Below are 27,868 nucleotides of genomic sequence, written 5' to 3' on the forward strand. Positions count from 1 at the left end.
GTATTTGTGAACATCTTTTAGCATTTCTTAAAACCCCTACCTTCTGCCTTCTGTCCTGGGGTCAGTTCTAAGACAGAAGAGTAGGAAGGGCTAGGCAAAATTGGGGTTGAGTTGACTTGCCCACAGTCACACAGCTAGGAAGTGACTTGAGGTCAAATTTGAACTTGGGTCCTCCTAACTCCCAAGTGTAGAGCCCTATCCATTCTGCTACCTCTTATTTATTTAGCTTTCTATTACATTGCATATTCTAGTAGCAAATATCTTGTTTAATTTTTATCTTCTCCTTAGCCCCCAGTACAACATGTTCTATAATAGTAAGCACTTAAGAAATCTTTGTTATAAGTATTATAAAAGTTGACATTCTAACTACTTTTTGTAACATTGTTTCAATGGAGAAAAGTGGATATTTATACCTACTAGTAAGCTGCCAATCTCCTCCTAGCATTAAAAAAAAAAATCCACAAATGAAAAAAAAAGCAGGGTATCTCCTTTTTCCATAATTTCCTGGCCTTTCTTGAGGCATTTATTCATCAGCTTAGGAGGAAAAATTATTTGCGAGCCTGCTTATTCTGGACTAATATTTTAAATTAATTGGTTAGGTAATTCTATCTCTTGAGTGGAGAGAAGAGCAGAAAAGAGTTCTGAATGTGGCCAAATTTGAGAAGTTCGGGGAGGTTATAGTTGAACCATGTCTTCATAGTATAGCTTACTTTTTTGTTTATAGTAATCTTATTAGATACAAATATTGACTACTTCCATCAAAAAGTTATCTATTCTAGTTTATTAATGTAACAAAGATACTGGTCCTCCTAGAACGTTTCCCCCCTCCTATAAATGCAAGGCCTTAAACCTAAAGAGTATTGTTGGCAAATTGTTCTGGGGAATTTGGAGGAAAAACACTTTTTTTTTTAAGCCAATCATATCATTCTTAGATAGTAGTCATCCCTGCCTGGGGAATTTGGATGTTTATTAATGTTGTTTAGTAATTTTTCAGTTGTGTCCAACTCCTGGATACCCCATTTGGTGTTTTCTTGGCAAAGACACTAGAGTAGTTTGCCATTTCCTTCTCCACCTCATTTTACAGATGTGGAAACTGAGGCAAACAGAGATAAGTGATTTGCCCAAAGTCACACCACTAATAAATATCTAAGGCTGGATTTGAACACTGGTCTTCCTGACTCCAGGCCTGGTATTCTGTTCACTTTGCTACCTCATCACTTACTTAGATCAGACCTGCTATGGCAGTGATGGCAAACCTTTTAGAGACAGTTTCAGGCCCCGCACCCTTGCCGCCCCCCAGACCAAGTGCCAGGCTGGACCCCTCCTGCCAAGTGCACCCTGCTCCCTTCCTCCCTTACCCCCTATGGGAAGGAGGAAGCACTTTCATTGGGCTGCTGGGGGAGGGGAAAGTGAGGAATGTCTTCAGGAGTGTTGAGAGGAGGAGGAGGAGGGGCTGGATCCCACAGCTCCCCTCCAGTTCTGCCTCCTGTGAGCCACCCACCTGACCTTTTGTGAACCCCCATTGGGCTGCTGGGCAGAGGGGCAGGGAGCAGCTTTGCCTGAGTCCCTCTGCCTTTCTAGTAACAAACTGGGGAGGGGAAGCCACATGCCCACAGAGAGCACTTTGCATGCCATCTAGGTTCCCCATCACTGTATGAGATATATATATATATAACAACTACATAGTAGTTATCCAGCTTTAGGTCATACCACTGTACCACATGCTTCCCCTTTCCCTCCTTGCTCTCAGAATGATAAAAATCATAACCATTCCTAGAAAGGACATATCAGTCCATTGTTCTAAGACTCACAAACCCTTTACTTCCCAGACCAAATCTTCTTTTCCCCTTTTGAGATAAACTCCTTGAAGGAGAAAAAGACTCTTGCTTTTTGTATTTGTATTTTCAGGTCTCTGCACAGATTTATATATAATACTTTTTCATTCATTCATTCATTCTATCAGTCATTCTTAAAGACAAATTCAAATAAATTCTTGAATGGAGTTGAATGGATGCAGAAAGAATGCTAATGCTTAAAAATTATCTTTCATTGGAAATAAATGGATGCAAAGCTATCTAGGACATCAACTGTGAATAATCACTAACATTCAGGGGAAAATGTAAATCATTTAACATAGTATAGTACCTAATTGGCTCATTAGAATTGTGTGTTGATTGATTTGAGTTTCTTTTGCTCTTCTATTTAAGTTTTTATGAAAATCGGTGTTTTTAGGAGACATCCATTTTCTTTAAACAAGAAAAGCTTTTTTATTTAGCTTTTGCAAAAACAAAAGTTCCTCCCCACAAGTATCTTATATTTTACTGGGGGAGAAATAGAGTTTATATAAAATAAATGCACAATGGCTGGGAATGGATCCCTCACAACTGGGAGGATCTGGAAAATCCTTATGAAGAAGGGAACACTTGTTGAGGCTTGAAAGGAGAATTTCAAGAGACATACAAGAAGAAAAAGCATTTCTATCATGGGATTCCACCTCTCCCTGCAAAGTAATTGAGGCAGGAGATAGAATGTTGCATGGGGTGTGGGGATAGCAATGAGATCTCTTTGATTGGACTTTAGAGTGTATGAGGAGTATATATGTAATCTGCCTAGAAAGAAAGGCTGGAGGCATATTTTGAAGGGTTTTAACTGCCAAGCAGAAGTTTTATTTTGTTCTAAAGGCAAGGGGGAGCTACCAAAGAATCTTCAGTGGTGAAGTGATGTGATCATACCTGCTCTTTAGGAAGACCAGTTTGGTGGCATGGAGTGTGGATTTTTATGGGGAAATTGGGTACATGGAAACCAATGAAGAAGCTATCACAAGACCAGGGGATGGATATAGGAGCCGAGACTTGGCAACTGATTTAGAAGGGACTTTTTCCTCCCTCTAGTCCAGCCCATATTGTATATTTCCCCATTACAATGCATGCAACAGATGATCTTTCAATTTTTTCCTTAAGACTTTTAGTAATGGAATACCCACTATCTCCCAAGATTGACTAGTGTATAGTTCAATGTTAAGTGATGTGGGTTTTTTTTTTTGTTTTTGTTTTTGTTTTTTATATGCTTCTATTTTCACCCACTGGGATAAAACAAAACAAATAAAATCCCTCTTTTATATGGGAGCCATTTAAGTACTTGAAGCTACTTTTTCCCTTTCCTATTAAAGATTCCTAGGCCCTTCAACATATCCTCATATATGGTGTCCAGAATAGAATAGAGTACTCAAGATATTATGTGGTCAAAGCAAGTTTAACTTTGACACTATGTGCTATGCTTCTCAGAGTTGCCTGAGATCTCATTAGCATTTTTGACTGCCATGTTACACTTCACTTGAAACTTGCTAACGTCCCTAAATATTTTTTTATTTAATTATTGTGTAGCCATACCTTCCGTCTTGTGCTTGGCTGTCAAGATCATATTTGTCTCAGAGGTTGATAGAATATCTTCTTTCTCTGTTTTGTTTTGTTTTTTGCAATTTATGTAACATTAGGATTAATTATTCTTTAAAGATTTGATAGAATTTACTTGTAGCACCATTTGGAGCTAGGTTTGTTCTCCCCCTACCCCCCAGGGTGGGGAGGTGGGATAGAGATCCTTTATGTCTTGTTGAATTTCTTTTTCTAAGATTGTTATTTAAATTTTCTTGTTCTAAAAAATAATAAATGTTCTTGTTCTATTAATACAGATTATGTTTCTGAAAATTTTCATCTATTTCACTTAAGTTCCTAGTTTTATTGGCATGTAGTTGGGCATCAATTTTTAATAATTTCTTTTGTTTTTCATCTCTCTTTAAATATCTTTAAAAATATGCTTGTCTACTTATGTGCTCAATTATTGAGCTATTCTTTTTGTAGATGAAAATATAGAGATATGAACTGTCCCCTAATGATTGTTTTGGCTACATCCCAAAACTTTTTGATAAATTGTATCAATATTGTCATTTACTTTGAAGTTTTCTTTGTTTCTCTGATTTGTTCTTTGGCCCACATATTCTTTAGTATTATGTTATTTAGTCTCCATTTTTAAGTTTGAATCTTTCAAATGGCCTCTATGGATTTTTTAAAATTGCTATTAACAATAAGGTCATATTTAATATTTCTTTCCCTTTATATTTCTTATGAGTGTTTTAGTGTCCAAGCACAAAGATACCATCCTAAACTGAGAAATATACACATTTCTTTTGATTCTATTTTGGTAGTTTCCACACATAGCTAACTTTTAAAAACATTCGATTCAGAACCTCAACTTCATTCTGTATCTTGTTGGATTTGTCTAAATAAGAATGGAGAATATTTAAAAATCTGACTATTAATAGTTTTGTTTTCTCCCTGTATATTCATTAGCTTTTTACTATACCATTTGTACATATAGCTATTTTAAGTTTTAATATTATTTCATTAGCTGTGTTGACTTTAAGCAAAACAATGGTTTCTTATCTTTTCAGGGTTATCTTTACTTTTTTGTTTGATATTATAATTGCCACCCTGGCCTTTTAAAATGGACAAATTGTTTTTCTTAATTTGGCCTACTTACATAAAAGTGTATTATATTACAAAATTACATTAAATAATTTCACCAGGAGACCTGGGGAAATCTACAGTTCAAAATCCTAATAAAAGAAGGGTTTCCTAGTGGCATTAAAGGGCTTTCCCAATATTCCTTGTACTGGCTATGTTCTATCCTCAAATGCTTCTTTAGCAGTGTAGTTATTAGGACATTTCCTAATATTCTGTTTGTGAGCATTTCCTCCTTCAGTAGTAGGATGGGGAACCGAAATCCTCAATGATTCCTTTGCTGTTTCCTCCTTATTAACATTTATCTATTACTATAGATAACAGAACTTCCATGGGAAATTGAATGAGTATAGGAATCCTAGGGTTTACTGCTGAGAAGACCTAAGAGATAGACTTATCTATATAGCCCAACCCATCTCATTTTATAGATGAGAACGCTTGTGTGAGTTTCTCAAAGTCACATAAGTTGGACAAAATTAGACATTTAACTTCTTATTTCTAATGACTACCACGGTCTTCTAACAGCTTAACATTCTTTGGTAATAGCCTGCATTTATATAGTGGTTTACATAGCATTTGCTGAGTAGGGTTATGTGAAATTATGAAGTATTATCCTTTCCATTTTACAGATAGAGAAACTGAAGGTCACAAAGAGCAAGTGACGTGCTGTGGTTATGCAGCAGTTCAAACTGCTGGGTCTGGAAGGGGACTGATTTTTTCCTCTTCTAAGTTGTCCTGTCTCCTATCATTTCAACCCTCTGCTTCAGAATAAAAATTAAAAGGATTGCCGTTCTTTACACACAATTGGCCAGAAAGATAATTCTTTCTTTCTATCTATCAGCAAACTAACCAACCATAAGAAGTCAGGTTATTCTTAGCTTTTCTCAGCTGTTGCCACTAAGGAAGATCCTGCCTTCACTGGCAGGGATTTCAATGTTTAAGCCTTTTCTTGGAATATTTGAGGACTCTGCAAAGCTGATTTCAAAGAGCTAATTTTTCACTATATACTAGGGAGAGAGAGGCACTGGATGTTGAGTAATACATTTTCTATTACTTAAAAAGCTTTCCTTTAGTTGCATTCACTGGAACCTGAAGAGAGAAAAGGAGTTATACAGAAGAAACACTGGCCACTCCATATATGGATCAAATATTTGTTCTGTTTGCTTTAGGTGGAAGCACGGTCAGGAACACCATCCATCACAGCATTTCATTTCCTCAGGAACTTTCATGGTCCAGGGCCATTTTATCATAGCTTAAGAACTGTTGTCACATTTTTTTATGGATTGCGTTCATAGCCTAAAAGAATCTTATACACATCAGAACTTTCAGGCAGTCCTTAAAAGGTGAGCTTTTGGCTAGTCATATCTAAGAAATGACCATCAGTAGTACTCTGTAACTTAACAGTGCTAAGATACTCTGCTTTTATTGGTGCCCCTGGCCATGTTATAGTATAGGCTCCTTGTGAGTAGGGATCTTTTCATTTATTGGATTCAGATCTCCAGTGCACAGTACATGGCACTTAATAAATCTTGTCAGGGGATTTATGAAGGAAAGACTTGCCTTAGGAGCTCAAAAGTGTCTGAACAGCAAGAATCTGAATTTAGTTGAACAAAAGCAAAACTTTTTATAATCTTGGAGAAACAATCTAAGGGTGGGAGGAGTAGACGCAGACAATAGGGGGTACGCTACAGAGCATAGTTGACTTTTCATCTAATTAGTGACAAATTGCTGAGGCCTAGTAGGCACTGGGGGAACCCCCCAGGCTCTTCAGATAAAGGTAAAATATTAATGGATCATCAGAAATTACATAAGCAAATAAATAAGCCTTTCATCATCCTGCCTGGGGTGGGGTGAAGAGCAGTCCTTCTATAATACCTGAGTTTTCCAGAGCCCTTTGTCTGATGTTAAATTTGTAGAAAGAGCCTAGTGGAAAGATCATTAATTCTGGAGGGAAAGGACCTGGGTTCAAATCCCACTTGTGACAGTTATTGTCCATGTAACTTTGGATATGTAATAATTAGAGCATTTATATAGCACCTACTGTGTGGTGGGCATTATGCTCTGAGCTTTACAAATATCATCTCATGTTCTTCATGACCACTCTGGGAGTTAAAAGCTGAGGGAAATTGCTTGCCCAGAGTTATACAGCTAACAGGTATCTAAGATTGGATTTTCCTTCTGGTCCAGCACTCTAACCATTGTGTCACCCAGCTACCTGATTGACTTTTGTCACCTTGAGCTTCAGTTTCCACATCTAAAAAATGAGAAGGCTGGATATTAGGATGTCTGAGGTCCCTCACAATTTTGTGCCTCTCCTGTTATATTCTACACAGTAACAAAATAGGAGGCCTAGAATCAATTAGGTGTAAGTTCCTTACCCCCAGTATTTCCTTTTTGTGCTTCTAGAACATGAATTGTAGTCAGGATGTCAGGAATAGCCGAGGCAGATATCCTCGGCTAAGGAGAAACAATATTTACAAAGATAAGGAATCATTAGGTAGTCTTCAGCGAGTAGGACAGAAGGATTCTCATTTGGTGGAAGAATCAGGATTCCAAATATGCTTAGTACTGAGGAGACTCAGCTAATAATTGTGGTTCCCAAACAATCAGGGCCACAACTGAAGGCTAGTCAGGGCCCACCTGCAGTTTGGAGTCCTTGCTTGTCATTTTAGCATTGCAGATAAGCTGTAGCTCCATGGGAGATATCTCTGAACCTAGAGTATCTAGAATAACAGTGCAGTAAGGCATCCCTAGGAAGAGGACACATTTCACCATGAGAGTCCAGGAAGTGGCTGCATGTGAGATGATTTTGTAGTGTAACCTCATGGGTAACTGAGGCTTGGGTATAGCAGGTGAGTTGTTATAGGAGTCTTGATGGCTTTGTCAAAAGCACAGGGCAAGTTGATAGTCTCATACATGGCAATTCCCTGCCCTTATTGGGAAAAAGACTAAGAAACATTCAAATCCAGAGGTGGTATGGTAGTTGTAAATCTGCCAAGATGAAGACAAGTATTCTGGATTGCAGAGGGAACATAGCCACAGGAACAGGTGCCATACCATTCAAGAATGAGTAACTTTAGACCGTAGAGTCACAAATAGAATGAAATGATTTTATGACAATGCCATTAAGTTAAGAAAGGGGCCCTTTGCCTTAACAGTCACCTCATACTTCTCTGGCTTTTATGAAGTAATCTAATTCTAGTTATTAGTATGACCAGGGAAGAAATACCAAAATTGAAATGGTATTCAACCCAGCCACAGTCCACTGTATTTATGATGTTCAGTGAATGAAAGACTCCAGGATATTTAGAGGACAAGAGAGAAAAAACAAGATACTTTGAACCAATTTCAAGAGAATGTGCCATAGCTTTGGACTCCTTGGAAATGATACAGCTAACAGATTCCCGCTATGTATAGCAACCAAGGCATGGGGAATCTCTTTTTAAACAATCAGATATTTATATATGTCACCACAGAGTCTCAAACAAAACAAGTTATTTACAAGCAGTTAACGATAGCTATAAATTAAGCAATCTTTCCATCTGTAACTTGTAGAAAAGATTGTCACCCATAAGTGAGTTTGACTTTGAGCACACCCTGATAATCATTATAAAATCCAAAAAAATACATAGGATAAAATAAAATAAAAAGTTAGCACTTTATCGAGAATAGAGAATAGGATATTTTAGTCAACTTTTTATTCAAGCTTAGCATATAATATGCATTACCAATTTTCAAAGAATTAGAACTACAGAAGATCATTTCATCTATTTTGAATGCATTCAGAAGTTACTTTAGTATTTTATAGTGCCTCAAAATCATCAGTTGGTGTATCAGTTAAAGTTTTATGGATACTAGGAATAAAGGTAATTGGGTAGTATCCTCTTATATAACCTTGACAGTACTTATATGAATTAAGCTTGTTATCAGCTTAATTGCCATTTTGCTCCCATAAAAATAGAGGAGTGAAATATTTTAGTTATTTAGGTTCTGAAGTTAGTGCAATATATTTAGTCTAGATTGTAATAAGCCCTCTTTTTTTTCTTTCATATCATTTACTGACCTCTTCTCTCCCCCAGAATTGAAAGGCTTGAAATACCAGGCAATTTGAAATCTTTTTGGAATGTTATATTCATTTCTGATATTAAAGCTTGCCTACTTAGGGTTGCATTTTCAAATAATTCAGCTGTTTTCAGTTAATCCATCCCATAGTATGATGTGGTTCTGAGATTTGTGATCACTACATTATAGAGAGGAAGAATTTGGTCATCTTTAAGCCTGACTTCTTTTCCATGCTGTTAACCCTATTTTAACTAGTGAATTTTAACAAGTAACAAATTACTTTCCTGTCTAGGTGTTTGTTTATTCTTCAGTTAAAAATGTTTAGAATCTGAATGTATTCCATGTATTTGTAGAGGCACAAGATAGCTTTTTATAGCCTTCAAAATTGTGATATGGAGAGCAGTCAACAATTTTCTATTTAAATATTTTTAAGGTTATAAAATGTCAGCTCTGCATTCCTCACAAATTTGTTCTCTTATTGAAACAATAAGAAACACTAGTTCATATAACTTGGAACTAGTTAAGTAAGTCTTCTCTTGACTTTTTTGGAAGAACAAAATCATAGAAATCATTGAGGAAGATATAGGAGATGTTAAAAATTGATTTTGTCATTTTAGTCCATTCAACTACTTACATGCTCTTCATTTTATTTTCCAGATGAGTTTACAACTAATTTTCTGGGTTGGACTGGTCAGTTGCTCAATTTATCAAGTATTCGGCCAAACAGGTAAATTAACCTATTCTTTGTTTCACTCTAATGATGAATACTAGGATTTGGCTAGCAATATTGCTTTTTTGGAAACCTTCCTTGTGCTCCTATATAATCAGCACATATGATTCCCCACTGATGGCTCTGCATATGCACTCTCAGGTTCTTTCTCCTTTTTAATTCTCTCCTTTCTGCTCATCAGCTCTGAAACCTCCCCTTTGCCTGATTTGTTAATTGTTCCTGTCAGCTTCCCAATTCAGCCAGACTTTTATTACCTGGGATCTTCTCACATAACGTTCTGAGGGACTTGAATATTTCAGTCTCTTCCTTTCTCTTTAACAGCACAATATATTGCATAGTATGCTGTCTCTGGAGTTCGAGGATTTGGGTTCAAATCCCATTCTGATGCCACCTGTGAGACTTAGGTCAAGTCATAGAACCTGTGGGGCTACAATTTTCTCACTTGTATGTTAAAGGTGTCTTCCAGCTCTTGAATTCATGATTACATGGCCCCAGCTTACCCAGAATATGAACTCCTACTAGGCCAGTCATTGTTTCATTAATCCAGTGTACTCTCCTGGCTCTATCCTAAACTAACTCATCACAGCATTTCCTAATTTAACCCAGCCCAAACCTAGAGGCAGCATACTGTAATAGAAAGCATACTACCCCTTGAAATGTATGTACACAAGAAAGTAAAAAACCTAAGCACATACTTTGTGCCAGGCACTGCTCTAAGTACTGAGAATACAAATACAAGCAGAAAAACAGTCCTGCTTACAAGCAGCTTACATTCTACTAGCAAATAGTTGAAGGAGGAGCAGGGAGAAATAAAGGTTCCCAGAAGAGGCAAGACTTTATTCTAAAGAGAATTGAAGATATTCAGAGAGAAAAAATGATGTTTATATGACGAAGTATGTTTGTTTAACCCATTGGAATTCTTTGAAGGGGCAATGGATACAAGTCTTTCATCAGAGGCTTTTTAAAAAATTAATTTATCAGAGAAGGGACTGAGCGGCACTATTTATTATGCATGGGAAAAAGTACCATAAGATTGATAGCATCATAAATTTAGAACTGGAAAAGATCTCAGAAATGTATCTTACATAATATATCTGCTGATGAAATGTATCTACCCATTTAATCAGACCCCCTCCTTTTTATAAATAATGGATGGAGTGTGAGACTTGGAATCAGGAATACCTGAGTTCCAGTCCTGTCTTAGATACTTACTGTGTGACTTTGGGAGTCATTTAACCTGTCTTCCTTACTTTACTCATCTCTAAAGTAATAATAACAATAGCCTATAAAATCTAAAATTATATCTCTTAATAAAAATATATTTTATGAGGTTTATTAAATGATCATTAGAAATCAAGGAATAAAGAGGATACAAAATAAAAACCATGTGCCCATGGCTGGTTAGCTAATTTTTAAATCCCCACTCACCACCATCACTGCTGATTGCTGCATTATCCCCCAAAAAGAGAGCGTCTGGGAGTCATTACCGCCAGTTAAATACCAATAACATGATCTTGCCAACATGGAGGCGCAGGAGAGATTATAGGGAATTTGGGGCAATACTAAGGACTTCTGGGGAATGAAGGTTCAAAATTTCAATTTATACAATTCCCCCTGAGACCCACGGAAGACTAGTCTCTCTGGTGGGTCTTGTAAACATAACAACTTTGAAATTATAATAATTTGCGGATAAGAGGAAAAGTGAACAAAGCAATGATTGCTAGACGTATTGATAAAAAGTCAACTAGTTAGGGGGGCAGTCCCCTTCGGCATAAGAGTATACATACAAAACAAATGCATTTAAACCCCACACAGTTCAAATCACCACATCCCAAAGTTCACTCTGGATCTTCTGGTGCAGGGTGTTGTCTGTGCAAGCATCTTAATGGTGTCTTCTCCAAACAGTTCAATTTCTGGATTCAGAGAGGTAGCATGTTTCTTATCCTAAAATTATTCTCAAAAAAGAATTTTAGCTTTGCAATTTAGCATAATTATACATTCCCTCCTGAAGAGGGTGTTGAAAAGCACAGGGATCACTTAGGAATGCATGGCTGAGTTATGAGGTTGTATGAATCAACTGGCAAGAGAAATAAAAAATATCAAAAAAAATCCAAATAAAAAAGAGAAAAGTTAACTTCTGGATGAAATATAGACTATCAAAGTCTTATGTGTAATAATGTTAAGTAAAAGAGAAATAAATTTATAACAAGTCCTTAAATCAGGGCCCAATTAAAGTAATGTCTATCCCACAACTCTGTAGGACAAAATGTAGTAATATTTCACTTACCCATTTGCAGCCAAGACTACAAGAAGTTGCCATACTATAAGAGAGAAAAAAGGACTAAAGGGCTGATAGGGAAGTGTCATTTCCTGGTCTAATTTTACCTTCATTCTCAGGGATAGGGGGAGCCAGGACGATAGCCAAACTCTGGTACTTGTCTGTGACTATTTCATAAAGAGTGTGGATACAAGGAGCCCTACGTCTTAACATATGTCAAGTGTCGCAACCTGGAGTCTCACAAGCTCTTTTGTGTTGACTTAGAAGTTCATCAATCCCACATGGATTGTTTTCTTTTTTTACCTGTGTGCTCTTTTTTTGGCATTGTTCAGGTTAAATTCTGTGCTTCTGTGGCACTGTATAGTGGCTCTTTTGTTCCCTTCTCCTGGAATCAGACAGTATCATTAAGCAACATCCTATGAACTTTTTTTTTTAAACCCAATGACATAATTTTTATAGTCTAAAGATTTTGGGGTATGCATTGACATTAGGGTAAATGTATCTTAAACTTGCATTACTGTAAAATCAAAAAGACATAAAGAAAATCTTCTCAATACTGGTGACATGTGCTTCAAATACAAAAAGGAGAGGAAAAAATAAAAAACTGAAATATTATATTGCACATGTAAGCAAAAGCAATAATAAAAGTTTTAAAAATTAAAAGAAATATGTATAGCTTATAATCAGGGACTGTCAGCCATATGCGAGTACAAAATGATTTTCATTATAAAATGATAATACAGAAGATAATGCACATTCAAAGAAGTCCCGAAACTTCACAATAGTGCAGTTAATTACAATAGCAAACAAAGCCACATTCATATTTTACATGAGTTTGCTGTATGACATTTAAAGAAAATGGATACTTGTCACAAGTTTTTCAGGTATAGCAATGTTTCAACCTTGGCTGAGATATTTTTTAAAAATTCTATTACTGCCATCATTACAAAAATGTGTCAGGAGTCTAGGAAAAAACAAACCTCTGTGCTGTTGTTGTTGAGTCTAAAAATGTCATCAAGAATCTAGAGATTATCCTAGTGAAAGGGTAAAGTGAGCTAAGGAATTATAAATGAGAGATGCTCCTCTCTATGGTATGAGACTGTAATGTCCTATCGGGAGGTGAGGATTATAATTGTACTTCACTTCAGCTACTAAAATGGGTCTTACCTCCTGTTAGAGGCAGGCAAATGATCAGTTATTGAAAAAAAAACCTAAAATCCATGTTTGAAAACCCCTTATAGTCAATTTGAGATATTTAGCTCATTAAATTTTCCAAAAGTTATTATATAATTGTAACCAGTTTTGATGAAGTCCATCCATCCTCTATGTGACAATTTACAAAGTCAAAATAGGAAAAAAATAAAGCTGTTTTTATATGGGCTTATTCAATAAGAACTGTTCAGTATAGTCATAGGGGAAAGGTAACAAAATATAACAGTAGTTAAAACCCAGTACATCAAAATGATTCAGTGTAACAGAATAGTATTGAATACATTTATATATGAACTTAAAACAACAAAATTAAATCTTAAAACAATCAGCAAAATACAATAAAATGCAGAGGCTTTTATAAAACATTGGAGTTTGAAAAGGCCTCAAAATTTAACCTCCAGTTTCTTTAAAGTTCCTTTTTCTATCCTTCAGGTTCCTTTTGTCAGTGCTCTGGGATTCTCCATAGTGGGAGAACATGGGTTTGAGGAATCCCAAACTGGATGAATCGTAGAGACTGGGCAGACCCAAATAGCAAAGAGTTGCAGGGATTTGAATTTCTCCCCTGAATCTCTGGCAAGAGAAGTAAAAGGATCAGTGCGTTCATGAATGGTAGAAACTATTTGAAATAGGTATTGCACTGCTCTTTCATAGAGTACGCCATGCTTGTAATCAACTTCCTGTTTGGAAGTGTATCTTCCTTCTTCTCCACCCCCCAGACCCCCCAGATCCTCTGCCACATGGAGGCTAATTGTTGCCTAAGGAAAGAACACCCCAGTTTTTTACCATCTGTCCTGACTCCTAGCTTCACAGTGGCAACAGTCAGCAACAGCGGTAGGGGTCAGGGTCCAGTCAGAGGTCCATTTTAGGAACAAAGCCACAGATCAGGAGGAGGATTGCTGGAGGCCAGGGGCTGGGGCCGGGGCCAGACCAGCTGAGTGATCAGGGTCGGGGTCTGGAGGAATCAGTATCTGCAACACCAGAATCAGCAGCAAGGAATTGAGGAACTCAAGCAGGTGGGCAAGAGTCCTCAAACTGAAAATAGCCAGGCCCATAAGGAGGGCAACTGGGCAAAAAGCGGGGATAGAAAAAAGGCAACAGTTCCAAAGAAAATTTGAGATCTCTCGCAGTTTGCGAGGGTGGGTGGGTAGGGTGGGTGAAAAACCTTGGCAGGAGAAACATGGCTTAAAAAAATTATCTAGACTATCTTAAAATTTTTTTTTGAGAGTAATTCTTGTCCTTTCTGGTCACTAAACTTTAAAAATTAAAATTAATGTGCAATAATAAAAATAATATATTTTAAGGGATTTATTAAATATCATTAGAAATCAAGGAATAAAGAGGATACAAAATAAAAACTATATGTGCCCATGGCTGGTTAGCCATTTTTAAAATCCCCACTCACCACCATCACTGCTGATTGCTATATCATCCCAAAAAAAGAGAGCATCTGGGCATCGTTACCGCCAGTTAAATACCAATAACTTGATCTTGCCAACGTGTAGACGCAGGAGAGATTATAGGGAATTTGGGGAAATACTAAGAACTTCTGGGAAATGAAGTCAAAGGTTCAAAATCTCCATTTATACAGGCCTCACCTTCCAAGGTTGTTGTCAGACTAAAATGAGAATGTTTAAAGTACTTTGTGAACCTTGAAGCATTATGTAAATACTAGCTATTATTAGATGAGGAAATTGAGGCTCAGGGAAATTTAATGACTTTTTCAGGGTCAAATCTGAACCAAGATCTTCCTATTTCCATTGTACCATATTGACTAGTCAGAGGGCCTAGTTTCTAATTTTGCTTCTGATGTGTATTCCCTAGGGGGCTAAATTATGAAACTCAAGAAATAAAGGGTACAAGTTAAGTGGATTTTTTTTTTGTGGATGAACATTAGGGAACAACAGGATTGCATGTAGTATCAGTGTTAGAATAACTTAGTTTTAGCTTTTTAATGACTTTTTAGTCCAATATCTCTTCCCAGTATAGATATCCTTTTAGCATTATCCCTAACAGCCCTATTCACATTTGCAGCACTTAATGCCTGGGAACCCACTGCTTAGAAAGGAAATCTATTCCCACTATTGAATAGCTCTACTTAGAAATTTCCTTCTCCAATTTAGCCAAAATCTGCCTAGTGTGGTCCCAAGCCCACCTCTAAAGCAGAAGAATTGTCTGTTTTAAACAGAATGAATCCACTTCTTTTTATCAAACATCAAATAGCTTTTCGACATCCCTCATAGTTGCTTTAGACACAACTAATTTCTTTAAATATTTCCTTATTACATAAGTTTAAAACCTACAGGCTTCATGGTTGCCCTCTTGGGGATACATTCTACTTTGTCATTGTTTCTTCTGCCCCTGTTAAAGTCTAGTGGAATTGGACCTGATTGCCCAGATATAATCGAATGAACATATTTTTATTTCATATTTTTATATATAACTTCCACATTAGTTACTAGTTACTTTCTGTCTAAAGATTTAGTCAACTTCAATTTGTGTGATACAATTCAGTACTCACCATATCCAGTCCTCTCTTAATTATAAGTACACACGAGTTATTGGTGCCTTTTCTTTTTGCATTATGATCTTTTATGGATGACCTTCCCTTGTGACAAATATAACCTGTGAACAGAAAACTGATTACATCTGACAACATATGCAATATTTTGTTTCTATAATCTCCCTTTTTCTAAGAGGAAGCAATTAACATTTCATTTTCTGTTTTCCAGGTCCAAGGTTCTATTGACTTTATCTTGTATCAATTCATATATATATATATATATATATATATATATATATATATATATATATATATATCTTCAATTCATTCCCTCTTATGCCAACCATTTTACTCTGAATTGCTCATATTTTGTCATCATAGTCATATGCCACAATTTGTACACCCAGTCCTCAATCATTTTTCTGGGTTTTTTGCTATCACAAAAAGTGTTGCTGTGAGTACTTTAGCACTTAGGCACCTGTATTTCTTCCATCATTGACCTTTTTAAGGGTCTATAGCCATTCTTCTGGGGATATGTATTCATTAGGTAGGACAACTACTTCAATATAAACAACTCTTCAATGTCTTAATCCTAAATAAAATTTTTCCCTCTCCTCCCCAAGCCAACTTTCTCACTAAATCTGGCTCATTGGGTTGGGAGGATCTAAAGTCTTAAAAGAATTTCTCTACCTCTTGAGACACTGGGACAAGTAACATCACATATTTTCAAGATTGTCTTTTTGCTTCTGTTCCTAATGATGAAGAGGTGAAGAAGTATCCTATGAAATAATATCCTTTTTCTTCCTCTTTGGATACACAATAAAACCAGTTCTCTCACTTCCTTTATATGTCACAGAAACAAACCTATAAAACTTTTTCTATGTGTTTGTTTTTCTCAAGTATTGACAAGATCCCTCTGTTTCATATTTAATTTTTTTTAATGTATCTAGACCCAGTAAGACAAAAACTGGCTTTAATGGTTCTACTTTAGCCCAGGGACTCTTAGGTATGTGTTTAGGTCATACAGAATTTCCTGACATATAACTGCTGAGATACCTTTGTTAAGTAATTCCCCAGTTATCCATGTGAAACAAGTTGAAAAGTGCTGCCCAAAGTCAAACTGCACAGGGTCCATATTGAAATAGAATTTAGGAGAAATGGTGATGTCTTATGTATGCCTCTTTGCAAGCGAAGCCTCAGAGTATCAAAAGACCTCTTAAGTAAATGACCACTTATGAGATCAGCCTCACCATTCATTCAGAAAGGGGAATAAAAAAAGATAAAATGGGTCACTTACTGTGAAAAGGGAATGCAACCTGGCTGAGGATTAAATAGAAAGAATAAAGTAGAGCAGATAGCATTTGGGAAATTATAAAGCACTATTCTCAGAGTGGTCTCATACCACTTCCCTACACAATCCTTTTAACACCAATATTTTTCTGTGTAAAGATTAAAATTAATATCTGATACTCCAAGTATTTTAATACTATTTATTAAAATCAACTTAGAGCAAAAGGAAAGTAAGGCCAGAGAAAGAAAAAGCTGCTCCCTTCCTCCACGCCTGTCCAAGCCAGGGAGCTTCCAGGGGAGAGCACCAGTGTGGAGGAAGCCAAAACTGAATACCAAATTAACCAGTGACACACATATGGGAAAAGAGGATTGTGGGAAATGTAGTTTGGGGTACAAATTCTAAATCAATACATATGATAATTCTTGCCATACGAGTTAAAAATCATGGAGTAACACAGTCTGAAAAATCTGATGAAAGAAACTTGGTGGTTATAAGTATTATATTGCCAGCAGTTATTTACTTAGCAGAAGTAGCAAAGATGTCATCCAGGAAATGTAAGTTCAGGAAAGCAAGTGGTCTGATTGTGTAGAAAACATGAAGCGTAACCCATGAAGGCCCAAGGGTTTTTCAGATATCAGGAATGATTGGAAGAAGTTCTTCACCACATTGACTTAACCCTTTCTAGAGGATTTGTGGGATATCATGAATAAGAATGACAGAGTAAGAAGGAAGAAATGATTTCTATTTCTATCATTGAAAGTAATCCCCCGCATTAATAAAATTAGTAAAGGGAGCATACATTCCATTAATGGCACTACCTGCATAAATTCATGGAGATCGGAAGCAGTATGCTGGTAGTCCAACTTAGTTGATGTAGTATGTGAAAAAAGGGGGTGGAAGTTGGGATAATGCAAAATGTGGTAGGTTGGAATAATGTTGTAAAGCCTAAAAGACCAAGCTAAGGAATGTATGACTTATTCTGAAAGTTTTTGATCAGATCTAACCTCTGTCTGCCTCAATTTCTTTAGCTTCAACACCCACTTCCTACAGTTATTGTGAGAGTCAAATGAACTATATTTGTAAAGTGCTTAGCACAATGCCTGGCACATAGAGGGTGCTATATAAAATCTTATTCCCTTATCTTTCCCCATCCCTCTTTATAGTAGCCAAATCTTGGAAACTAAGAGGGTGCCCACCTATCATAGAATTGCTAAATCATTCGTGGTATGTCAATGTAACTGTGTATTTTTGTGCCATAAGAAATGGACCGTTTGAGGAAATTGGGAGGATCTTTAATTTGGTGCAGAGTAAAGTGAGCAATTTATACAATAACAATATTACAGAGAAAAACAAATTTGAATTCTAAAACTCAGATTAGTATAAATGTAATCCACAAGTCTCGAGGTCTAAAACTTAATCACACCACCCACCTCCTTTCAAAGAGGTGATGGACTAAAAATCCAGAATGAGAAATGAATTCATGGACATGGCTGAATTATGAGGATTTGGGGTACATTTTTTAAGTTTTTACTTGGAAGCTATGTAAGGAAGAGATAATAAACAGAGTGCCTGTTGATTTTTAAGGGCTTGTTCTCTGTATATTCCCTATCATTCATTTCCTCTCTCCTCCCCTTTTGCCCTGGATAAATCCTCCAGGCCTGGACTACAGAAGGAGCAGCTTGAAATGTCTCATGCAGGTTGTCAACATGGGTCCCTATACAGAGACAGGACTTGTTCCTGCTGTGTCTCAGTTACTTGTTCTTCTCTTAGCATTGGTACACAGGCTGATCCCCCTGTTCCTAGTGCCTTCCTAAGCTGTCTTCTTTTCCTTCTGTGAATCAATGTAATGCCAGAATCCGATTTTTTTTCAGAGTTGGAAGAGTAGGGGGAAATGGTCTGGGCAAAACCTCTTTAACATTGGGGATCCCTAACCAGAGACAGAAAGCAACGTCTCTCTTCCTTTTTCCTTGCCCTGCCTCCATTCTCTTAGCATGCACATTTTTCACAATGTGGCTGAAGAGTCTTCATTGGAATCAGGGAACAAGCAAGGAATGTGGTACAGGAGGAGGTTCCAGCATGGACCCAGGCACAGGCCTTCTGCTCCTTTGGTGCTTCTCTATTACCTGTGACTGGAGACTGATGGGAGATATGTGCCAAGTGCTTTAAGGATTGGCATCTTCTACTTTTTGTTCATAAAAATTTTATATTGTCCTAGATTTCACTTTTTTGGTTCTGTGGTTTGTAATTGTTCAATTTCTAACATACAATTTCTTCTTTTGGGGAGGGGGAAGAGTAAGGGAATTGAGAGTCAGTGGGATCTGGGGAGAGTTTCTAGTTCAGTGTCTCATGACATTCATCCATGTGAACTAATTTCACCTTCTTAAAAGATCATGGGATCATAGATCTTGAGCTGAAGGAAAATTTAGAGACTACCTAGTCTAGCTCCCTTATTTTATAGATGAGAAAAATGAGGCCCAGAGAATAAACATCAGAGAGGTGGAATTTGAACCCAGATCTTCTTACTCTAGCACCATGTCTTTCTACTATCCCATGTATAATCTAACATTATTATATTTCATGATATTTTAACTTAAAATAACTTGGGTTTGATTTGATTTTGGACAGGTGGAAATGATTGCTTAAAAGCAAATGCAAAATCATGTGGAGAATGTATACAAGCAGGACCAAATTGTGGATGGTGCACAAATTCTGTAAGTAGTGTGAATTGGACATAATTTTTTACATTAATTATGATACCTTAGTATATATTTATTATGCCACTTTTAAAAATATTTTATTTTGCTTCATTTGGAGAAGAGGGAGATTCTTGCCATCCTATTCCATGAGTAAAGATTGGATAGCTCTTGATTCCCAGGTTTATTATTCATAGCTTTTCTTATAATTATGTGCCTCATAAATGACATTCTTTCCCTGAATCCCCTATTGAATATCCCTCCTATTCTTCAAAATATTTCATATCCATTACCTTACCTACCCTTCTAACTCCCAACTGGGCCTGAAATAATTACCTATAAAAATATGTATCCATATCTGGTCAATTATTAAAGTTTTCATAGAGCATTTTGTTTGGATCTCTGTCTGCTCTGCTCCACTTTTTATCTTGCTTTTTATCTTTACTTTGTATATGGCATATCTCACTGAGATAAAGAGAAGTACCTTCTCTTGTTTATCCTTCTATTGCTAACACCTAACACAAATGTTTTGCACAGAGTGGATGTTTGATAAATGTTTATTGCATTTTAACTTACCTAAGATAATGGGAGCAAATATCCCAAGTAGCACAAAACTTGAGATTCTTTTCTATTTAACTTAGAAATGCCCTAGAAATTTTGATTTTGTTATTAATGAATGTTCTTAATTACATTTGATTTGACTTAATTAAAAGCTAATTTTCATTTTCTGAGTATTCAACAATTAATTATGAGGGAGTCAGGCCAAAAATGGGGTGAAGCAATAGAGGGAACAAAGGTTGGTTATAAATAGACCATACACAGTGGATCACACCAAATTGCATGGTTTGATTGACATAAACATAGATACCTAAAGAACTGGAAGTATTTCTCACCATCAGCTCCACTTGGCTAAACTGGAGAATACTGTAATTTTCTCTAATTAGTCACCTCAGCATGTTTATAAGCATGAAGTTTGATTTTCTCCACTTTCCTGACTGTACTATACTGTTTCTGAAGGAGCAGTCCTTATTCTCTAAACCTCCAGCTATTCTAGGCATGTAGAGTTGGAAGCTGCCCAGAACCCTGTTCTCTTTAGGAGCAGTTATGCCAACCAACTGTTGGTATTCAGAGTGATGGTGGAAAGACTCAACATACCTAACAGTTTTATCCAGTCTCTTTACAGTGTGGACTATCTGTAGAACAAGAGAAACTATAGTTGGGGATTATCTCTACCAAACTATTTCTGAAGTAATTCACAGTTGGCTGTTGCACATGGTATTAAATAGTTCAATATCATTTCGAGGAAGAACGGTTCAAGATATTTTTATATGAGCCCTGTATACAGTCATAACCCTTTTGTTTATTGGTCAGTGTTTTGAAAAGCTTCTTTTACTAGTATACTTTTCTGTTGTGGAGGATAGTTTGAGTGTAATAATATCTAGAAGAGTAGAGGTTTGATTTAGCTTTTAGATCTTTTGTTCCTTTAATTATGCAAATATTCTTTAAACCATCTCTTATGTCAAATGCTATTTATATTCAAAGTTTCCCCCCCATACTGTCTAGCTTGAAAAAAATTGCCTATTTTGCCTATGGTGTCTACCTCACTGTACCTTATGCAATATGATAGATCCTATGAATCTCTAACAAATATTAATTAATGATCATCATCATAGCTATTATTTATGTAGTGCCAACTGTGTTCCAGGCACTGTGCTAAGTGCTTACACTTTACCTCATTTGATCCCTTCAACTCCTGGGACAGAAGATACTGGTATTTTCATTTTATAGTTGAGGAAACTGAGGCAAACAAATTAAATGACTTGCTGAGATTACACAGCCAGTAAATGACCAAAGCCAGAATTAAACTCAGATCTTTCTGACTCAGACTCTTTCTACTGCACCACCTCGCTGCCCCTATGAATTGTTATGTATTAGGAAGCAATGAATCAAAGATTCATTTAAGTTCCATATTTCTAGAAAAAGAAAATATGATTGTTAAAACACACAAACCAATCTTTTGTCATAGTGTCAGTATGTCTCATTTCACACCTGTAGTTCATTGCTTCTCTGCTAAGAGGGAAATGAGCCTCTTCATCAGTCCCTTGAAGCCAAGATGTCATCAGTACATTGACTTGAGTTTTGATGTCTTTCTGTTGCATTTCTTTATGTTATAGTGGGCATGTCTATTCTCTTAGTTCTGCTTACTTATCTCCTTTTCAGTTCACTAAGACCTCCCAAAGTTTTCCTAATTTTTGATTTTCATTCAGATTATTTTCTCCCTCCACCAAAAGTAAAAGCACTCATGTGAGCAGGAGAAGCTTGTTTAAAAGCCAGAAAATTAAATTAATACTTAGAGTGTGTTGAATCTTTTGTTTAATGAATAGTATTGCAGCTTGTGATTTTCACCATCATTTCTTATTTATATTTACATTTGATTTAGTCATTTTTACAAGAAGGAATGCCTACTTCTGCCCGGTGTGATGATTTAGAGGCATTAGAAAAAAAAGGCTGTCGTCCACAAGATATAGAAAATCCTCGAGGCTACAAAGATATCCGAAAAAATAAAAATGTGACAAATCGCAGTAAGGATACAGCAGAAAAACTCCAGCCTGAAGATATTACCCAGATCCAACCACAACAGCTAACCTTGAAGTTACGCTCAGGTCTGTGAGTCTTTAATTCCAGTATCATTAAAACTCTCATTGCAATTTCATAGGTGTCATTGAGGACTGATTTTCTTATTTTTATTTTTTTAACTGTTACCTTCCATCTTAAAATAAATACTGTGTATTGGTTCCAAGGCAGAAGAGTGTTAAGGGTTAGGCAGTGGGAGTGGGGGGTGGTTAAGTATCTTGCCCAGAGTCACACAGCTTAGAAAATGCCTGAGGCCAGATTTGCCCAGCTCTAGGCCAAGGACTGATTTTCATAAAGTGAGTTGGCATTCATTGAAGGGCAAAGAACATATTGAATTTAGGAATTGTTATTTTTAGCAGATTCACTAAAGAGATATCAATAGCTCCTTAATTTAATACTATAAAAAAGCTCATCAGTAGAGATTTTCTCCAGTGAAATAGATCACCTCTCCTGTGGAAGCATTATGGAGAAGGTATAGAAATGAGCAAATCGGTCTTCCTTCAGGGAGCTTATAGTCACTAAGAAAGTCATTATTTTAAACATTGTCACTTTGTCACCATAAAATTGATAAGATAATAGGGACATTTTTAGGAACCAAAGTGATATGAAGTCAATACTTGCATCTATTATTGTCTTGTAATCCTTTTTTCTAGTACTATAAAGGAATACTTAGTTTTTTAAATATCTGTATCCATCAATGACAGTATTAAAATGATAAACTGTTAGTAGAAATGGTGATAATTAAAGAAGAAATGAATGTAATAGTGATTTTTTTTTATTGATATACTTTGGGCTTCTAGTAATTTATTTGATTTCTTTTTTTAACATTTGTCTTATCAGGAGAACCACAAACATTCACATTAAAATTCAAGAGAGCTGAAGACTATCCTATTGACCTCTATTATCTTATGGATCTTTCTTACTCTATGAAAGATGACTTGGAAAATGTCAAGAGTCTTGGAACAGATCTAATGAATGAAATGAAGAGAATCACATCAGATTTCCGAATTGGTAAGTGTGTTGGAAAAATGCAAATGAATAAATTCTACTACATAGAATACATGCTCATTTTCACAGCACATCTTCAAAATCTTAGAAATGAACAGATAAATACTTTCTTTCCCCAAGACATACCCAAATCCCCTTTACCGTGTCTCTTGATATCCAAATTCTCATTTCAAACCTAGACTTCCATTTCACAGCAGTCTTATTTCTGATTTGTCCATGTTTTTCACTTCACAGATATAAAACTTCATGTCTTTCTCGCCCTTATGCTCTTGACAATACTACTGGAGCAGCAGGGACCATATGTTAAAATTGGCCTGCAACTTTTAGAAACCCCCCACAATAGCTGTTTGAAAAGACTTAACTTTTTTTTTTTTAATTGAGGAAATGTTATTCTTTCCAAATAATCCTTTTTGCTTATAAATCTAACAGGTGTGGGGGTGGGGCTAACCTGAGAAAATTTGGAAATAGCTCTTCGTTTCTTGATTTTATTCATATAACAAGCATTATTGATGCACACTAAATCGAAATGAGGCTCTTCATGATGAGAGCATTTCCCAGACTTTCTTCAGTCACCTTTTCAAAATGGTTAGAATTCTCAAAATATCAGACATTTCCATATGGTAAAGTGCAAATGCATATTTCATAGCCAGCATGCTGGGAAAACAAAGGGTTTTTTAGGTGTGGCATGTTGACTTTAGTATAACTTATTACTGGTAATTTTAAGTTTTATACCCACAAATTATCATTTTTCCAATAGGATTTGGTTCCTTTGTGGAGAAAACAGTGATGCCATATATTAGTACAACACCAGCTAAACTCAGGAATCCTTGCACGGGTGACCAAAATTGCACCAGTCCATTTAGCTACAAAAATGTGCTCCCCCTTACAGATAAAGGGGAAGTATTTAATGACCTTGTAGGAAAACAGCACATTTCTGGCAATTTGGATTCTCCAGAAGGAGGATTTGATGCAATCATGCAGGTTGCGGTTTGTGGAGTAAGTAATTAATCCTTTGCAATTGGTTATTATCCTATTATCAGTCAGTAGGAATAATAAACATAACGATATCATACTTTAGCTTCCAGAGTTGTATAGTTTAATGCTATATAGATAATGTGTGAGAAAAGCATTATTATAATAATAATTATGATTATTGTAATGCCACATAATGGGAGGGTGTATCCCCCATTACATAGTGTTTCAAAAATCTGTTTTTCAGTGATTTTGAAACAATAGAGGAACCCAGCCAGGGATCCTGATTCTTGAGCTCATGTCCTCTTCCTCCTTTTTTTTTTTTTTAATAATTAGCCCAGGTGTCCTGATATTGTGATACTCCTTCCTTTCTGGCTTTTCAGCATCAAAGGAGTTTTGGAAGGACAAAAGATTTGGGACTTATATCCCTAAGAATAATTTTTGGTTTTCTTTCTGTGCTACTGTACATTATCATAGATGAGAATACAAAATAATCTTTGTACCCAATATCTTAGTAAACCAAGAAATTTTTATTTTATTATGCTGTGAGTGCATGTTTGTTTGGTAATATGTTGAGGTGGTTTTTTGTTTTGTTTTTACCAAGTATGGTTTATGTTTTTTTATTTTAATTTATTCTAGAAGATTAGTTTTTCTATTGCCATGTACTCATTGGTAGTAAACTATATTCAGCATTTGGGAGTATATATTGGGCAAGGAATTAACAACAGAATCAGAGTTGACCCTAGGCAAAATTATGAAGTATATGAAGTTTCCCTTTAAAACATTCCTTTTTTCTTCCCTTCATCCTCTAGTCTCACTTTCATTACTACTTCCTCTACGAAACCAGCATGTTCTCCTTCCAGCTCTCAGTCAGCTAAGTGTTAATAGCTCATTAAGATGAAGTAATTTATTCTTTGTGACCCCATTCAGGACTATTTGTATTTTAAAGTGAGACTCTTTGATACTAATTTCTTTTGGGGTGATAAGATACAGAAATGCTGTGGCTGCAAAGCTAAAAATGGAGAACATTTACAGTATCTTTAAGAGTTGTGAGGAACTTCAGCAGTTATGGATTCACTTCCTTTAATCCACACTGGTGACTGTCCCTATCTCCTATTCTCTTCCCAAGGAACACTACTATCTGGCGGATAATTCCCCCCCCAATCCCTAGGCTTAGGAGAGTTAAAGAATTACCTAATAAGTACAGTTTTCACCTTCAAGGAGTTCACACTCTTAATTTTCTAATTGGAAAATAAGCCAAGACAAATTTATTCAGCAGATCAAGAAAAGTATGTGAATGGAATAATTAAATCTGTAAAGAAGCCCTGAATCAGTAATTATACTGGTAGGTTAGAGCATAAAGTAGAGTTCATCAAAAAAGAGATTCCTAGAATATGGTGATTTTTTAAATTACAAGCTCTAAAAAGAGTATAATATGGTGGCAGTGTAAGCAGAGGAGGAAATGTGAATTATAGTTTGAGAATGGAACATGAGGGAGACATAAGAAGGCCTGATTAACTAAAGGTTCAGGATAATTCACAATCAGAGATCAAGAAAATTGCTACAGGGTTAGGTAATGAGGTGTTAAAGAGAGAGTTCCTGCTTGATGCTCTTAGGCATTTTTGGTAGGCTTCTTTTAAATATTAGAGAATAGGAAAAGCACCCAAGACAATGGATAGAGAAAGAGCATCATAGAGATTAAAAAAGAAGCTGTACTGAAAGTTTAAACATGTACATTGAGTTACTTTTTATTTTGTCTTTAAAATTCCCTTTTTTTTTTCCTTTTTAAGTCATTAATTGGCTGGAGAAATGTTACGCGACTATTGGTTTTTTCCACTGACGCTGGGTTTCACTTTGCTGGAGATGGTAAACTTGGTGGAATTGTTTTACCAAATGATGGACGTTGTCACCTAGAAAATAATGTGTATACAATGAGCCATTATTATGTAAGTGCTTAATTCCATACTTACTAGATTTGTTGACATTACATTAAAAGAATGTGTTGATACTACCTACAAGTATTGTGGGCATCTAAATTGTGGGTTTTTCAGGGTTTGGGGTTTTATTATTTTGGTAATTATGGGGCCTAACCTCCATACACAGGAAAACTAGTATGACTGTTTTTAAAGATGTGGCTTTGTATCCACTTCCACCCAGACAGAGTTTGGGTAAAGAAGATGCTTGCTGCTTCTCCTCCACTTTCATTTATTCTCATGCAGATCACTGTCATGTGGATTGTAAAAGATGGGATTTTCCTTTTCCTTTTTCAACTCTGCCTACAATTTGCCAATTTTTTTGGACAGTATGTTTTACTACAATATCGATTTACATTATACTTTCACCTCCTTTTTCTTTGGCTCTTGCTAGCTCCTGTTTAAGACATACTTCTTGAGAACCCAGTGTATCTTATCTATTTTTGCCACATTTTTAATGGACCATTTGAGTCTTCATGTACTTCTTGTTCCTGCATACTGTGAATCATTCATTGCCTCCTCAGATTTGGAAAGCCTCCTCAGAGTCAACATCTGCTTTATTAACTTTTCATGTGATATAGAACAACCTTTTAAAAGATATTTGTTTTTCTATTATGACCATAAGAAATGAAAGTCTCCAACCTTTGGTTCATTATGATATAGCCATTCATTTCTTTAGATAGTTTCTATGAATATATTTCTCATCAGATAATGGTCCATACTCCCCAAAACTTTATACTCCTGGAGGAAATGTTTCTTCTGAAGAATGCTGTAATTATCACTATTGGTATTTCAAAAGATCTGTTATTTTTCTTTGATAGGACTACTCCCTTCGTTGACATATATCACAGCTCCTCTGTATCTTAGTAGATGGTTTCAAAGGTTCCTGTGACCAAAACAATACCTTTTAGTGATGCCCCTCTTAGGTTAGTCTTGGAATGAGAGGCATACGATGGTTGTCAGGTCTAAGCCTTTCTAGCTTGGTATAGGCCCTGCTAGGAACTTTTATTCCATTGGCACTTAGCCTTTGAGGACCCGAGGTTACTACATACCACAATAAAACTTTGGAGGACAAATTTAGTGGAAAGGTGCTATCTCATCCAGTCCAAATTAATACAAAGGTTGTGAACTTTGGAGTTAATTGGAAATTTGAGTTGGGTAGGATCCTAACAGATTGTGACTAACACATGTTATATTTCTGGTACTTTGGAATATATACTAAAGTAGAGAATATTATAGAATTACCTACAATGAGCTGACACTTTACCAAATATCGATCCTTTATTTTCTAGGATTATCCTTCTATTGCTCACCTTGTCCAAAAACTCAGTGAAAATAACATTCAGACAATTTTTGCAGTTACAGAAGAATTTCAGGCTGTTTACAAGGTAAGTATAAATTTGCTTTATATATGTTAAAATAAGCTATATATATATATATATATATATATATAACAATGAAAGTCAAGGTCTATATATATATATATATATATATATATATATATATATATATATATATATATAGACCTTGACTTTCATTGTTTAATGAAAAAGTAAAAATAAGTGTAAGTTAAACTGTAGGAAAGTACTCTCAAGGCAGATTGGGGAAAGTTGCTGATGTTTTAATCAACTTTTCAAAAATTCTCCCAAATATTTAGGCTTATAAATATCTTGAGTTCATCCTAGGATTTATATTTAGTATTCCAAAATTTATTATGTATTCAAAACAGGTGTTAAGAGATTTTTAATATGTTGGTATAATAAATGGCCTTGTGCTTTACACATATTTAATATTTTAAATTCTCTCTGTTAAGGAGCTGAAGAATTTGATCCCCAAGTCAGCAGTCGGAACATTGTCTGCAAATTCCAGCAATGTAATTCAGTTGATCATTGATGCATACAAGGTAAGTAAATGAAATTACCTTGTTCTCATATCTCTTTACAGTATGTTATTTTGATAAAAAAGGATTATCAGTCGTTTCTTGGGTACAATTTAGCA

General features: G+C 35.8%; 1 protein-coding gene across 2 annotated transcripts in view; it reads left to right on the forward strand.

Moving 5' to 3' along the window:
- Positions 1-27,868, forward strand: part of ITGB1 (integrin subunit beta 1) — a 54,328-nt gene that overhangs the window by 13,663 nt on the left and 12,797 nt on the right. For both annotated transcript variants that reach the window (XM_001366530.5, XM_007504765.3), the window contains exons 2-9: positions 9,237-9,306; positions 19,216-19,301; positions 21,724-21,946; positions 22,758-22,928; positions 23,683-23,921; positions 25,688-25,843; positions 27,163-27,258; positions 27,684-27,773. In XM_001366530.5, coding sequence (XP_001366567.1) covers positions 9,237-9,306; positions 19,216-19,301; positions 21,724-21,946; positions 22,758-22,928; positions 23,683-23,921; positions 25,688-25,843; positions 27,163-27,258; positions 27,684-27,773 — 1,131 coding nt within the window. The remainder of the gene's footprint in view (positions 1-9,236; positions 9,307-19,215; positions 19,302-21,723; positions 21,947-22,757; positions 22,929-23,682; positions 23,922-25,687; positions 25,844-27,162; positions 27,259-27,683; positions 27,774-27,868) is intronic.

Source organism: Monodelphis domestica, chromosome 5 (assembly GCF_027887165.1).
Source record: "Monodelphis domestica isolate mMonDom1 chromosome 5, mMonDom1.pri, whole genome shotgun sequence".
NCBI lineage: Eukaryota > Metazoa > Chordata > Mammalia > Didelphimorphia > Didelphidae > Monodelphis > Monodelphis domestica.